The 16,221-nt window shown below is 37.0% G+C and overlaps 3 protein-coding genes across 3 annotated transcripts in view; 1 reads left to right on the top strand and 2 right to left on the bottom strand.

The window, feature by feature from the left end:
* Window positions 1–9,961, bottom strand: part of LOC103506613 (protein mini spindles) — a gene marked incomplete at its 3' end in the record, with an annotated part of 84,261 nt that extends 74,300 nt beyond the window's left edge. The window contains exons 1-3 of the mRNA XM_026821548.1: window positions 9,582–9,961; window positions 5,670–5,765; window positions 1,136–1,329 (exon numbers count right to left, since the gene is read on the bottom strand). Of these exons, the coding sequence (XP_026677349.1) occupies window positions 1,136–1,329; window positions 5,670–5,726 (251 nt within the window). The remainder of the gene's footprint in view (window positions 1–1,135; window positions 1,330–5,669; window positions 5,766–9,581) is intronic.
* A 1,467-nt stretch (window positions 9,962–11,428) lies between these two features.
* On the bottom strand, window positions 11,429–13,396 carry LOC103506472 (RNA-binding protein squid-like). Its single transcript, XM_008470863.3, has one exon. It carries the CDS (start codon window positions 13,068–13,070, stop codon window positions 12,243–12,245), a length of 828 nt encoding a protein of 275 aa, XP_008469085.1. The 5' UTR covers window positions 13,071–13,396; the 3' UTR covers window positions 11,429–12,242.
* A 982-nt stretch (window positions 13,397–14,378) lies between these two features.
* On the top strand, window positions 14,379–14,954 carry LOC103506603. The gene is made up of 2 exons (XM_008471002.3): window positions 14,379–14,517; window positions 14,657–14,954. The coding sequence occupies exons 1-2, from the start codon at window positions 14,492–14,494 to the stop codon at window positions 14,952–14,954; spliced, it is 324 nt and encodes a 107-aa protein (XP_008469224.1). The 5' UTR covers window positions 14,379–14,491.
* Window positions 14,955–16,221: the final 1,267 nt, after the last annotated feature.

The raw sequence follows: 16,221 nt of genomic DNA, 5'->3' as shown, positions 1-16,221 counted from the left end.
TTACTATAGGTGAACTAGCATTTTTATTTCCTTTTTTAGAAAATAATAAAATATAGGATAAAACAGCGCGCAGGCGAAAATTTTTGAACATTTTGGTCTAAAATACTTCAAGAAATTCAGTCTCATCCGAAATTCTAATCTTTCAGCTCACGAGGAGAATTTTTTAAAAAGTCCTTCGCTGATGAAGTTAATATAGTAATTATAACAATACAATACAGATTCACTATCATGGGTATGAAGGTACACAAAAAACGGGGAGAAATGAGGCAGCGCCAAGAGCAGCACGAAATTTTTTGATAATTAGTAAAAAACTACAATTATAAAAAGAAAAACCAGAAATAAAAGAAATATTGAAATTTATTATACACAAAATATATCGGATCTCTAATTAAAATGTTAAATCAAAAAAAAACACAAAATTAATGGACAAAAACACCAAAACTTGGCGCCGCAGGCGAATTGTTTGATGAAAGATTTTCGTCTACAATAGTAACAGAATGCAGACTTGTCAAAAGGTGTAATCTTCAGGGCCGCAGGACGAAACTTTTTCAGTAAGTATGTAACCTGTAGCTTGTTCATGTGTCAGTTTTTTATGTAATTAAATACGTGTAAAAGACGAGTATAGTTATTCCCCCCAATACATTTCTATAGAACACAAAATGACAGGCCGCAGGCGAAATTTTTTTCGAGAAAATTTTAGTAGCTCCTTCAAGGTTGCATACTTTTTTTTACTGACCAAAGTCTTTTTCTCGTTTTATAGGCTTTGAAATATTCCCAAAACTTTTTCATGAAGAGACAAAATTTCAGCGCCGCAGGCGAAATTTTTGAGAGATTATATGTTGCCCCTTCATGGTTGCATACTTTTTTAATTGAAATCTTTCTTTGTCTTTTTTTAGGCTTTGAAAAATTCCCTGACTTTTTTCGATTTTTGGCACTTTTTCGTAAAATTCCCTGACTTTTCCCTGACTTTTCCAGTCTCCATGAAATTCCCTGACTTTTCCCGGTTTTCCAGTCTGGTAGACACCCTGCACATAAACAAGCTCTTCAGGAGAGAAAATAGGTCCAATTTACACAAAGCTTTTTGTCGTGAATTTCTCGATCAGACCCAGGAATCGAACCCAGGACCTTCACTTACCTTCCGGCCACAGCAGCATTTTCTACATAGGCCAGTGTGGCTTCCAATCCTTTCTCTTGAGCTACAGCATTGCTGTCAGTGACAAATTTCTTGATGAGTCCCAGGAACTTGTTGAATTCAGGCGATTTCTCGTCGGATGTCTGACGAAATAGTTTGGTGGCTTCCTCGTAGCCGTGGACCCGGGCTTTCCATACCTGGTGAAGATAAAATGAGACACGATAAGAGAAGATAAGTTGAGATGAAATGAAAAGAAAAGAGAAGAGAAGAGAAAATAGGAAGATAGGAAAAAAGATGGCTGGTATCAATATTGATAGAAGGAAGTGAGTTTCAAGTTTCAACTTCCGACGATTTTTCCACAGAGTTTGTGGTTTTTCCTTCCCGGGCTTTCTACACCTATAGAAGAGAATTCAGATTGTCTATTATTGACGTTTTTATTTCGTCGCAATAAAACAACAGCTACATTATATATTTATGGTGTGCCGTATGTCGTAGCATACCCAGTAGTATGTCCTTCATCGGATGGGCGAGAAGAGAGACAATACTTCTTAATTTGGTGCTGAATCACCTGAATTAACTCGAGAACACCAGAAAGTACCCATAGAAATAAGAAGATAAGAACCCATTTGCAATCAAAATACTTAGGTACGAGTTTAAATTTTTGTTGATCGTGGGCATCGAGCCCAGGACCTTCTGCACGACCAGCAAATGTGTTACCTACCACTCAACTAAAGGCCCGTTCATTAGATTTTGAGCCCACATGTATAAGGTTCTTTTTTCAATTCCATAGTTTACTGAAATACTAAGTTAGTATTGTAGTATTCATAGTTCCTAAACAATCACCACAAATCTCTAGCTATCTAAATTCGGTCCTGGTATTGTAGATTGTAGCAGAGAAAGTACCTGTTCCTAATCCAGCCACACATCTCCTAACCTGAGTGTTAATAATTTCCGTAAAAGGTAACTGGGCGCAAGGCTGAATGATTCACTCTGTAGGTAGAATGACACAAGTTGTTATCTCTAGGTCAATGTTGAGAGGCAATTTCTCGATTATCTTCATAGAGTTTGACTCTGGAAGCTTTCATAGACAGGGTGACTTTGTTGACAGTCCCACTTGTGAGACAATGAATTCATAAGAAAGGAACTACGGTTCGAATCCCATCAGATAGAATAATCGAGTCCTTTATTTGTAAAGTTGTGTCCACACATAGTTGACGCCGTCGATCGACTTCGACTGAAACCGTACACTGCCTCGACAACATAGCTTCACCTCGTCGATCATGTGTGGACACAACCTTAGATTTGTTTATTGAAAAAAAAAGCAATACTTGTAGGATAACTGTTTTGTCCATTAGCATATTGTCAATAATTTCTGCACAAGACAACTTTAACTACAGAGCTACAGACAGACGTCATTAAAAGTACCTGATGTAGCAGGCTAAAGAGATACTGAACGTCCTTATTTCTTAATGAAACTGAAAATGGTCGGTCTACACTTACTCTTACTGAATGATTCACTGTACATATCGTTCTACAGAAAAGACATTACTAGAACGAAATAGTTAAATGAACCCAAAATTTTAACTGGGCGATCTGGCATTGAGTTTGTCTGGGTAAGGGTTCTTACGAGTTCCATCAAAGGCTCGATCGGGCCCGAAATTTCGAGATCTCATTTCCTCATTTCGCAAAAATTTCATTAAATTGTATCAGTTTTGTTAATTTCTAAACATGTTTGCCAAGTTTCATTTAAAATCGGACCAAACGTACTGAGAGTGGTGATAAAACAAACGCCCAAAACGCGATAAGGAAAATCATAAAAACTTAGATCTCACTTCGTTTAATCAATTAGACGAATAGGAAGAAGCTGAGTAAGGACAAGGATACAAGATCGCCACATACAACTGACTCGCCCTGAACATACAACCAGACTTTGCCTTATTTGTAATCTTCTAACTTCAACTGTTATTTATACCTACAGAACATTATTTATTGGTAAAATCTCAACTTATGAGTAGATGATCTCAACAGTTTTTAAACAGAAACAGAATTAATGTAGGTATGAACAGAACTGTTATTTATACAGAACATTATTTATTGGTAAAATCTCAACTTATGAGTAGATGATCTCAACAGTTTTTAAACAGAAACAGAATTAATGTAGGTATGATGATGATTTGATGAAAGATTTGGATTTCACCAATATTTTTTCAGCCCTTAGAAGGCCTGTTAACCTAACACTCTGTTAAGTTCCATTAGATTTGTATCAAGCTTAACAGGGCTGGCCTGTTAAGCTAATAGGCTGTTACTTAGAGGCTAAAAACAAGTTTGGTGAAATCCACCCTACAGGGGTACTTTTGCATGTTACTTAATTAGAGATGCTAGGAAGCAGGATTGAAGTTCAGGAGGTCACCCAACTGGGTACCTACCAACCAGCTGTTAAGCTAATAGGCTGTTACTTAGAGGCTAAAAATAAGTTTGGTGAAATCCACCCTAGGGGTACTTTTGCATGTTACTTAATTAGAGATGCTAGGAAGCAGGATTGAAGTTCAGGAGGTCACCATAGGGAGGGAGAGTAACACAACTATCAGGGAGGGGAGGGAGGTAGTTAGGTAGTAGGGAGGGAGAGAAACAGGTAATAGGGAGGGAGAGTAACACAACTATCGGCGGGTATAGGGGAGCTAAGGAGAGGAGAGTTGTTTTTGAAATAAAATGCAAACTAGGTGTTACAGAGGGAAATAATTTCCTCTCGACTTTTCTTCGTGACGTAATCACTCAAAGGCGCTTTGTATGGCATAACCATCCTTTCACATCTGTATAATAATTTTCAATGTATTATTATTATTTTTTTTTTTTTCGAGACGAATCGTGTTATGAAAAACGTCGCCTCAGGCAGTTTGAGACGAATTGTGATTCGACCTAAAGGCAAAGGTGTGCATCATTTTGCAGGTTGCTACGAATGGTCTTATGTACACACATGTGAAAGGGACCTCATTATAAAGGTACAGGCAAACAGAGGAAAATGTGTTACTGGGATTTCTTCTAGGTTATCAATAGGGAAGATGAAGCCTTTGCAATTCCGACAACTATATTATTTATGGCATCTCCCTTCTCTCACCCACTCTGTCTTTTCTCTCTCTAACCTTTCTACCTATAACGACGAGAAGACAGGGGGGAGGGGGGGGGAGTCGAAGGGATTTTAGGTATTTAAATTATTAAGTAACTATGTTTTGACGTAGCGCCAAAAGAATTGGGGATTGTTGGCGAGGTCTGATTCAACACGTTGGTTAAAAAGACGCTCATCACGCTTCAAGATGTACTTACATTGTCCTCTAACCTTCCTAAAACGCGTTAGTAAAATGTCAGATTTGGACCTCTTAAGTCTTTTGTGTAAATTTTCTTTTTTACGTAAAAGACTGATCAGTCTTGATGAGAACCAATGGGGATATCTGGAAGGTCTAATCGTTTTGGTAGGGATAAAAATATCCATACCCTGAGAAAGAGCAGTAGACAAATCGGATACAAGAACATCAACATCTTGAGAATCAACAAATTGATAATCCGAGATATAGTTATAGAGGCCTAGATAATCTCCCTTACCATAATTTTTCTTAGTGTAAGGTGTAAAATGTTCATTAAATACTAACTCGGGTAGAGACAATGAAACCAATAAGCCCGGGTGTTGATGGTCACAATTAACCAATGTGGCACCACAGTTGGAGATGCTTAATTCATCTGTGAAGTTCGTAAAAACTAGATCAAGTAAATTGTCAACATCATTGATGCGAACGTTATTCTTTTGTTGATGATGATTTGATGAAAGAGGATTTCACCAGTATTTTTTCAGCCCTTAGAAGGCCTGTTAACCTAACACTCTGTGAAGCTCCATTCGATTTGTATCAAGCTTAACAGGGCTGTTAAGCTAATAGGCTGTTACTTAGGGGCTAAAAACAAGTTTGGTGAAATCCACCCTAGGGGTACTTTTGCATGTTACTTAATTAGAGATGCTAGGAAGCAGGATTGAAGTTCAGGAGGTCACCCAACTGGGTACCTACCAACCACGCACAATGTTGCTTCAGTGATCCCTTGGGAATTAGTGCATTCAACATGCCAAGGACACTGGCATAAGGAACATTGCCCTGTAATAGGCCTTAACTAGGTATGCAAAAGAATTATTAAAAACCCCATCAGTAAATTAATGTCCTTATCCTATAGGTAGCAAGGAAAGTAATGTAAGTGATTGGGTCAAATTTTTATGGTATATTGGGGGATGAAAACCTCTCGGACGGTCAGAAATTACATGTGGACTCCTTCAACTCGGTAGCGTAGTGGTCAAGACGCTCGCCTGGTAAACAGGAGGGCGTGGGTTCGATCCCAGCCGAGGCATGGAATTTTATCCTCATTCCTTATCCTATAGGTAGCAAGGAAAGTAATGTAATTGGGTCAAATTTTTATGGTATACTTATATTGGATTAAAACCTCTTGGACGGTCAGAAATTACATCTGGACTTCTTCAATGTCAGAAAAACTATTTTCTTACCTTATGGACACATCTTTCCTCCACAGGCAATTTGATGTATTCAGTATCCTCCTCCATAATGTTAGAGCATTAGCCAACACAGGAGCTGGTCAAATTCTGAAACAGACAAACACATAATGACATAATAGGTAAGTAGAAAGTAGTTGATTAGTTATTTTGTTATTTATATTGCTTGGCTAGGACTGAAAAGTCACTTTGCCCCAGCAATAGGCCACTACTTATCTAGGTACCTACTTATGGGGTAGGTACCTATTATGCTGGTCAAATTCTCAAATTATATTAAGAACAAAATTCCACAGCAGCAATAGACCACTACTTATCTAGGTACCTACTTATGGGGTAGGTACCTATTATGCTGGTCAAATTCTCAAATTATATTAAGAACAAAATTCCACAGCTCAGATGAGATTCAACCTACACCCTCTTATTTACCAGGTGATTGCCTCGACAACTACTTCACCAAAGAAGTAGGTAGGTACCTCAAGTCTTAAGTGTTTAGGTCCAGTTAAATTTAACAGTGTTTAGGTCACCGAGTATAAGTAATATAATTAAAAAAAAAAATATCTTTTCTAGTAACTGTTTTAAAAATTAATGTCCAAAAAACGTTTTAAGTAAATGTTTAGACAGAACATTGAAAAATGCAACATATTGATGTCAACAGATGGATTTATTATGCTGAATTCATTTCATTTTGGAGAGAGAAATTGAACAAAATTAACCCTCCATAAGAAAGGAACTACGGTTCGAATCCCATCAGATAGAATAAACTCATATTTTAAAAACCAAAACAAGACTAGGTAAGTACGAAGGAGAAAAAATTCTTCCACAGTAGACTCGTGAATCTTTCTCACTAGAAGTTTCATGTCATGAATCTTTCTCACTAGAAGTTTCATGTCATGAATCTTCCTCACTAGTTTCGTTGTGTTCAATCCGTTCATCATCAAGAACAATGGGACAACTTCCCATCACAATCCGAAGTCCATAATTCCATATCCGCTAAAATCTCTACTTAGTCGGACATTAAGTCCAACAGAATAGTCGGTAGACATATCCAATAGAACAGTTGGAACATAAAGTCCCATTATTAAACTGGGTCAAGCAATAATGGAGGAATACTTATGGAACATCGTGATTCAAAGCTATACGAGTCTTCATGTGATTGTCTGGGTCTGGAAGACATGGTAAGTACTGGTTCAACGAAAGAATCGAGTTTCAAGTTTCACATTGAAAGTTTTGGTTCGACACCATTTTAGAAACCATTTTGCGTTTAAGTAGTTGGTTTTTGTGTTTGTTTGTTTGTTTGTTCCTTTCACCATAACTCTCGAACGGTTGCCGGTTGGTCCCATTTGCATGAAATTTGACAAAGTTGTTCAAGACAGGGAAAAATCCCCGATGAGTTTTTGGAATTTTGGACCCTATTGCACCTTCAGAGAACCGTAGACAACTTTTTTTTCTGTGAGTAAGTAGTCCAATTTTGATGAAATTTGGCAGGTGGTGAACACACAAAGGAAATTTCCTCACTAAATTTTAGGGTCATTTGAACCTTTGGATAGCTCCGTAAAGGTCCTTTTTTTCCGAGAGAGCTCTACAGTTCACCAAACTGAGAACCACTAAATATTATGTGAACTTTAAGAAATCTGTGTATGTAGTACAATCGAGGTAAGAACTTCGGTTTCCAATCCAATAATGTATAGTTCTACATGGTAGTATCTAGGTTGCATTATTCAAATCTTCGTCCCACTAGTGTTTGAAGTTTTGAACTCCTCTCTGTTACAGAATCACAGGATTTGTCTAAGCTCACATGAAAAGAAAGATTATGTGGCCTCTGTTCTTAAGAAATACCTATCTATGTAAAGAAATTTTCTTTTCCGAGTTGCAGGAATTGCCTTAAAGCCATGTCTACCTACAGACTCTACAGTTGATCGAAGCTCTTACAGTGTACACCAGTTGATCCAAGTCGAGGTGTATTTTCCTTTGGGGCAACTTTCAGAAAAACCGGTTCCGTTTTGGAAACTGAAAAGGCGCCTGTACTAAACCATAGGAAATCCAACATGAAACGCCATTAGAATCAGTTCCGTTTCCGGAAGGAGAAATACATCTTCGATTGACATCACACACAAGAAGCCCACCTAGGTGTTAGAGGCTTACGTGAAAGGTTCAAAGGTCCCATAGGTGTGCTAAGCTTCACGAATCTATACGACATCGACAGAAAGCCACAATGTAGAGCTGTACACAAGTGAACAACCACGCAACCCAGGCTAGAAGGCTAATCAGTCAAATAAGTCCCCAGGGACTGACGGACTCATAGAGAGAATACGACAAGTCGTAGGAGGTCTGAAAACAAATTAACTTGGTCGAAGATTTGACTACGGGATTCTAATAATTAGAACACAGACAAATGATGATGAACTCTGCATAGAACTCTACTATAGTTCAGTGAACTACAGACCTTGCTCCGAAATTGGGTACGTACGGGTACCAAAGGTCATTTTTTACCATCCATACCGGTCCCAAGGGACATGGAGCCAATATTAACCCACCATACGTAGGTACTTACCTACCTATTGGGGAGTGCTAGAGTTTGGTCGAGAAAAATTTTCTGTCCCCATCGGGGTTCAAACATTGTGAACGGAAGGCCTAGCTCATAAATGGGTACCTACGTACGGACCCTGAGGACATTCTTTAACATCCATACTTATTTGGGAAAAGTTTCATCGATAATAATTTCTGCCCTGGTCGAGATTCGAACCTAGTGAACTGAAGATCTCGCTCATTGATGGGTACGTATAGGGTATAGGGGCTCTAAGAGACATTCTCTAACATCCATTCCTATTCGGTGAGCGGAAAAGTTGCTCCGCTCCCCTCTGTTTTTGGCCTAAGGGAGACAGCATGACCAAAAGCGAGCTTTTGAGGGTTTAAAAATATCCATAGTGTATTGACCTTTACCTCGTTAGCATTTCCTTAGCCCATGGCCTTTACAATACAGCAATACACGAAGGTAAATAATGTAAGAATGCCTATTCTCAGTTTAAAAAAAAAATATATATCTGGTGTGAACATCACACGACTTTCCTTATCCTATTGAATAATGCTTATTTGGGTGTTCTTCTATTGTAACTTTTACAATATCTCTAACCGTTTGGTCAGTATAGCTGAAAACCGCCAAAAAGCGGTCGAAAACCATCATAAAGCCGTAAAATACCGCCAGCCGCAGCATCTATGTTAATAAAAAGTTTTGTTTTACATCTTTTTCACATTTGTGGACTACATATACCAAATTTCAAGTCTCTAGCTCATACCGTTCCGGAGATGTTATTGAATTACACCGAAAACCGCCGAAAAGCGGGCAAAATAGCGCCAAGCGTTGCACCGATCTTAACCAAAAGTTTCGTGTCGCATCCTTGTCGCTTTTGACAGCTGCATACCAAATTTCAAGTCTCTAGCTCTTACCGTTCTCGAGATATTTTGTTTACCGACAGACAGACACACAGACAGAAGGACAGACAGACACACACACGGACCAATGGCTAAAACTTTGGATTTAGGCTCTAGGGACCTCAAAACTGCTATGATCTTATTGTCCCGAAATCAAAGAGAGAAGGAAAACAGGATAGGAGAAAGCCAGCCATTCCAAGAACGAACATTGTAAGTACCATCAGGATAAAATCTGCCCCGGGTGGGAATCGAAAATACAATATAAGTAAGTAAACAGCTTAGTAAGTATTGACTGAAGCATTATTGAACAGCAGCAGTTTTTACACAGAGCCTGTAGCTGGATTGCCTACTGGCTTTGAGTAATTCAGATCTATTCAATCATCCCTTTGTCTATTAATCCTTGGTTTTCATTGTAGTTATATCTTTGGACAAAGATTAACTTTGTACCTTTTGAAAAAGCTCATCTGCACAACTTACCTTGGTTTGGTTGATCTTTCAGCTAGTCTAACAAGTGTTGTTTAACATGTGAACAGGGTTTTGGAACGGCAACCAAGGATAAAAAAAAAAACACTCAAAATCTTAGCAAATCCAACTGACAAATTAGTAAGAAGTTGGTTGTCAAAAAATTAAAATTGAAATCAATGAACGCAATATCACTGGAGAAGTTGAAACGGTACGAATTAAAAGATTTTTTTTATCGCTCAAACAAAGTTCAGTTCGGTTCCAAATCCAAGTTCTATGAAATTGAACTTATCAAGTATGGAACTATGGACTTCAAAATCATAAAAAGATAAAAAAAATGGTAAAAAGAAATCAGAGAAAAGAAAAGACCAAAAGAAGTCCAGTCCACGAAATATTTTACAAAACACAACCCAAGGAAAAATAACGAAATCTGATGAATGAATGCAATGTTGCCAAGTTGCCAGGCTCATTTTGCAAAAAATATGCTCAAAATGGTAAAAAGAAATCAGAGAAAAGAAAAGACCAAAAGAAGTCCAGTCCACGAAATATTTTACAAAACACAAACTATATAGAAATTACCAACGATTCCTACCAACGAAACTACAAATTCGTCAGGGTGTGACAAAAGACAATGTAGCAATGTTTTTGAAAAAAATCCCATTTTTTCCCACCCTAAAAAATCCCCCGAAAATTTACCTTTTTAAAATTAGGGATGAAAAATACACTTTTTATCCTCCTCATTACCAAGCAAAAAAATTCTTTGTATGGATAGATGACCAATGTCCATGATTGTGGACATCTCTTTTGTAGTGCCTCAATACCAGAGGTTTTTTTTTTGTCTGTAGGGATAGCTTACCGACGTCCACAATTGTGGACATATAACTTGTTTTTAAATGAGTGAAGCTAGCCCTAAATTTACAGCAACTTTTTTGAAGGTTCGAATTTCTATCACTAGAGTGTTGCATATAAGGTCGTGACTTGAATCGTTGGTGAGCGAATTGAACTGTGTTCCGACACCTAATTTTTGATCAGAGTATATTATTTGGAAAGCGCAGAAAACGATCTTTCCAACCATGTATGTCACTTTTGGACGAAATTCTTCTAAGCTCCAATATAAATGAAAGTTCGCGCGAAAAAAATTTCTATAGATTGCATATAAGGTCGTGACTAGAATCGTTGGTGAGCGAATTGAACTGTGTTCCGACACCTAATTTTTGATCAGAGTATATTATTAAGAAAGCTGAAAAAACGAGTTTTCTAGACATGTATATCACTTTTGGAAGAAATTCCTCTAAGCTCCAGTGTGAATGAAAGTTCGCGCGAAAAAAATTCCCATATACTGCATCTAAGGTCTCGACTAGAATCGTTGGTGAGCGAATTGAACTGTTTTCCGACACCTAATTTTTGATTAGAGTATATTATTTAGAAAGCTGAGAAAACGAGCTTTCCAACCATGTATGTCACATTTGGACGAAAGATACCTTACCTATTTAGTATGTCTGACTTGAACTCTCTAGCTTTTTCTCCTTCTTAGCTTACAGACTGAAATGACAATTCTCTCAATACGGAACAGAACACTTGTTTTGTATTTTGCTTACAAATCAACCATATCTTGAAAACTTGATGTCTCTAACTTTTTACAGGGACTAAAAATGAAATAACAAGTATTTACATACCATGAAAAGTAAAAAAAAAAAAATGAAGGGAAAAATGTACAGAAAAATATACAAAACAATATTGTACAAGAGTAAAGAAAGCCTATGTAAAATGGTTAAAAAAGTTGGTGAAATAACTTCACTACTTAGGTACCTACATATAAAGCCTATGTATATTGCATTAGATTTGAAAAAAGAACAAATAAATTAAGGTATGGAATGAAAATCAAAAAATGTTCTTAGATTTTAACTTTATTTTTAAGGTAAAAAAAGGTGACAAAAAATATACATTACAATTCCATCAAACATTAACATGCTTACTGCTCATTGTACTGCTGTGCTAAGCAAAAACACCATATTTATGTAAAAAAAAAAAAAAAAAGATTTTTGGTGCCAAATGGTTCCTATGATCCTAAATTTTGATCCTATATTTTTTCTTTATCTTTAAGTACCAAAACTGTCTTTACCTCTTGAAAATCACTAAAACATTTTGCCGTATGTCAAAAAAGTATGTTTGCTGTATAGATTGAAATCTTCAAACTCAATTTCCCAAAAGTAGGGTTTCTTGACATACGGTGTTTTTGCTTAGCATGGCAGTGTAGATTACATTTATTTTTCATTATATTTTACCTATTTCTTTTTTCAAGGTAGAACAAGAGACACATGAAAATCTCTGAAGGTGTGATGATTAAAGACCTAATATGCCCACAATTTAATTCACTTTAATGCTTTTACTGAGTTCACAGACAATGAAAATATGTACAAAAATAATGATAAATGAGAACCCATACTTATCATGTTATAAAATTTTGAAATTAAAATAAAATTGATTGCAAATCAAAATCTTGAGGATATTGATAGAACATAACTCCATTTAATAGGAACAATTTAGTGGACTCGGAGTATATCCAACTAATGATGAAACAGATTGATAAATTATTACTGTGAGTTCTCTTCAATACATTCAATAAATATAACATAGACATACAGTATGTTATGGAAAAGATGGAAACATATTCAATTAGTATGGAGCATGTCTAGTGTATGCAGCCTCTCGATACTTGCCACCTCCATAACTAGTGGCTGCTGCAGGGTATGCATAACCCATTGCACTGTAGTCATACCCTGGGTATGCAGTAGCATAGGCATCATAACTACCAGCAGTGTAACCATAGTCTGTGGCAGCATAGCCAGCATATGTACTCGGGTAGGCAACCACACGTCCAGGTGCAGCAGCATAAGCTGTACCAGCAGATGCTACGCGAGCGCCTGCCCCACGGACTGCACCTGACACAGATCCCATTGTTTCAGGGTTGAACTTGACTCGCTTCACATCAACTTCTTTCCCACAAATCACTTGCTTAGGATTGGCCAACACCTGTTCAGCAACATTCTGATCATCAAATGAAATGAAACAAAAACCTTTCTTCATGTTTTTGCTTTTGTCAAAAGGTTGCTGGAACTCAGTAATAGAACCATACTGGCTGAAATAATCTCGCACATCTTGCTCTGAGATTTCAGTGGTTAAACCTCCAACAAATATTTTACATTTCAGTGGATTCACTCTCTTGGTGACACGTTTAGGATCAATCTTCTTGTTTCCAATGTAATGGTCACCTGCTGCCAAGAGATCATCTACAGCTTTCTGTGTTGTGAATGTAACAAATGCAAACCCTCTGCTTTGGCCAGTATGAGGATCATTCTTGATAGATATACTCTCTACTTCACCGTATTGACTGAAATAGTCATTGATCTCCTTCTCTCCAGTGTTTCTGTGTAGTCCTCCAACAAATAATTTTCTTTCATCATTACGTCCTGGGCCAGCAGTTCCATTAGCACGGTACGCCATTTTTATGGAATGATTTGAACAGAATAGATAAAGGAAATAAGTAATACGAGAGAATAGCTTACTGCACAAATAGTTTCACAGATATTGAATGAAAATTCAGAGGGACTTGGAGTACCTGACGCTTAGCATGTTGTTGTTGATTGATGTGAGGGTAGATACGGCGGAGGGAACCTGAGCTTTACACTTTTTCCTAGGAAAATAACGTCTTGTAACAGATAACAGGCGATAAAGATGTGAGTGTTAAGGCCAAAAAAGCACTGAAAATAGGTACTGAAATTAAAGTGAAATGGAGAAAAAAGTTGAAAGTTTCTAGCTTTTCTTTTCACTTTTCAGGCTTGTTTTGCTCGCTTGTTTTGTCGAGCGAGCCATGAGTTTGATCGATTTCAAACTACGGTAGTCAAGCTACCGTAACTATACTGGGTGGTATAAAAAAATGGCTCGTTCCCGTTCCTACTTGGGAGTTTCATCCGATTTTTCCTAATGTCCGGTAGCCTGTAATTTAAGTGAGAGTGTTCCCATTACACACGAAACGATTTTTTTTTTCGTGTTCAATAAGTGTTCCCAATAGATCAGTTGCGCTTACTTGTGTGATGTTTCAAAGTCTAAAGCAGGAAAAATGAGGACCAACAGAATTTTTCTTTTTCTTCTACGACTTCTAGATACCGAGATAAATCGATTTAAATAATACCGGTAAATCGTAAAGTTTGACGTCACGGCATATGCTCCCGTAGGCGATGACGTCATAATTCACGACTCCCGCTTCGTTTGTTTGTGCGTAAGCGTTTCTGCGCATTTTGACGTTAAGTCTGACGTCACAACTCTTTGAACTTTTTAATTAAAACGGCAATTAAAAATTGAATTTTCGACCTTTTAAGCGTGGGATTGTTGGGCTTTTTTTCTAACCCTCTGTCCCGGCGGCAATTTTTAAAATTTATTTTATATTTATTTTTGTTTGCTTTGTAATTCGCTTGTTTGTATTAAATGAAAATTATGAAAAGTATAATATAAACGTGCAAACTAGAGATAAAAAGTAAAAAATGAATTCAGATTGTACGCGTTGCGGAAAAAAAAACAAAATTTCGAATTTCCCGCCAACTTTACACGCCCATGAAGGCTCTGTGTTAAGTTACCACATCATTTTCCACTTGCCAAGAACACCTCAGAATGGCCTATCTCAGCTTTGTTCATAACCACGGCCTAAGGCAGGTACTGTACCTAACTACTAACTATGGGTAGTTGGGTAGCTAGTACCAGCTACCAGTACTACCAGTACCTCTACTGAAAAAAGTACCTAAAAAATTAATCAAATTGATTTGGCTGTGCAGAAATATGATGAAGGATTACTGCTCATAGATAAAGCACTGGCAGTTCCCATTGACTGTCCGTCAAATCCAGACACTACCTGGGAAAGGGCATGTAAAATGGCAGAGCAAATGAGGAGAACAAGGTAATATTGAGGAATTTAATTTTTTTTTTCTTTTTTTTTTAAATGAATTTACAGGATTTAGGTCCCATTTTTTACAACAAAAGACACAATAGATGGAAAGAAAGATAGAAAAACTCCTTTTATTTTTTTTCCCCCCCAGAAAAGAAATTCTATCAAGACTGGCGGATATTCAGGCAACAAGAAATGCTATAGCACAATCCCGTCAGCAAAGTAGTGATGTTCCAGATGCTCCTCCATCTTACGATGAAGCTGTGGCCTCCTCGTCAACTATTTACCCGAATCCAACAGCTCAACCAGCTATGCCGAGTACACAACCAATGCCTTATGCTACACCATCTAGTAGTTATGCCAGTATAATAGACTCGAGGAGTCAGACACCTAGCTATGGTGAGTGTAATTATTTGTATCATGACAGCTGTTTAATCAGTACAAAATAAAACAAAGTTGATGTTAAAAAAGTTAATAAATAAATAAATGTAAATTTATAAACCCCTAATCTAAACTCCAACTTAAGGGTATTTCAAAACCTCTCTTACATATTTCAAAACTTCTGAAATAAATAAAATGAAATAAATAAATGTAAATTTATAAACCCCTAATCTAAACTCCAACTTAAGGGTATTTCAAAACCTCTCTTACATATTTCAAAACTTCTATTACCTTGTTCTCCTCATTTGCTCTGCCATTTTACATGCCCTTTCCCAGGTAGAGTCTGGATTTGACGGACAGTCAATGGGAACTGCCAATGCTTTATCTATGAGCAGTAATCCTTCATCATATTTCTGCACAGCCGAATCAATTTGATTGTTATGTTCACAAGAAATGCCCTGATCAATTTTATTGTATGCTTCATCATGACAGGTTTTTAAGATCTTATAATTTACATGCCCTTTCCCAGGTAGGGTCTGGATTTGACGGACAGTCAATAGGAACTGCCAATGCTTTATCTATGAGCAGTAATCCTTCATCATATTTCTGCACAGCCAAATCAATTTGATTGTTATGTTCACAAGAAATGCCCTGATCAATTTTATTGTATGCTTCATCATGACAGGTTTTTAAGATCTTATAATTATCTCTCAAGTTCAAATAAAGGTATGTTGTGTCTGGTAGGTATCTTATTTCAGGACCAAGGTAGTAGATATAATATCTACATAGATAATATAGATATACCTACCATTAATGATTAGGTAAGTAGGTTGGTCTTATTCCTATTGCATAAGGAACAGACTTGGGTTACTTGAGATTTCAACACTACATGAACATTATCAAGTACCTACTTGAATTAACAAAGTTCATTGTAACTTTTATCTTGACTCATAAACAAATTTATTTGCCACTTGGCAAAAGCTAAAGCCGCTAAAACAACAACAACAACAAAATTGTGAAAGTTCCTTTTTGTGTTCCTAGCCTTATAATAACACTGGTCACTGCTGTTATTTTTCCAGGTGCCAAGTGTAATAAAAATTCACCTCTTTCATTATTGATCCAGTAAAACCCTTTGTCAAGTATTTCGTAAGACTAAGCCGACAAAATGGCTGAAATATTTGGAGGAACTGATGATTGGAAAACAAATTATAAGATCTTAAAAACCTGTCATGATGAAGCATACAATAGAACACAAAAAGGAACTTTCACAATTTTGTTGTTGTTGTTGTTTTTTTAGCGGCTTTAGCTTTTGCCAAGTGGCAAACAAATTGTTTA

This window comes from Diaphorina citri, unplaced genomic scaffold, assembly GCF_000475195.1.
Source record: "Diaphorina citri unplaced genomic scaffold, Diaci psyllid genome assembly version 1.1 scaffold12, whole genome shotgun sequence".
Lineage (NCBI taxonomy): Eukaryota > Metazoa > Arthropoda > Insecta > Hemiptera > Psyllidae > Diaphorina > Diaphorina citri.
This window is presented reverse-complemented; position numbering and strand designations above follow the sequence as displayed.

Coding starts and splice junctions, on each gene's coding strand:
- LOC103506472 (XM_008470863.3), bottom strand. CDS start 13,070: ATGGCGTACCGTGCTAATGGAACTGCTGGCCCAGGACGTAATGATGAA.
- LOC103506603 (XM_008471002.3), top strand. CDS start 14,492: ATGGCAGAGCAAATGAGGAGAACAAG. Junction 14,518..14,656: donor GAGCAAATGAGGAGAACAAG/GTAATATTGAGG, acceptor TTTCCCCCCCAG/AAAAGAAATTCTATCAAGAC.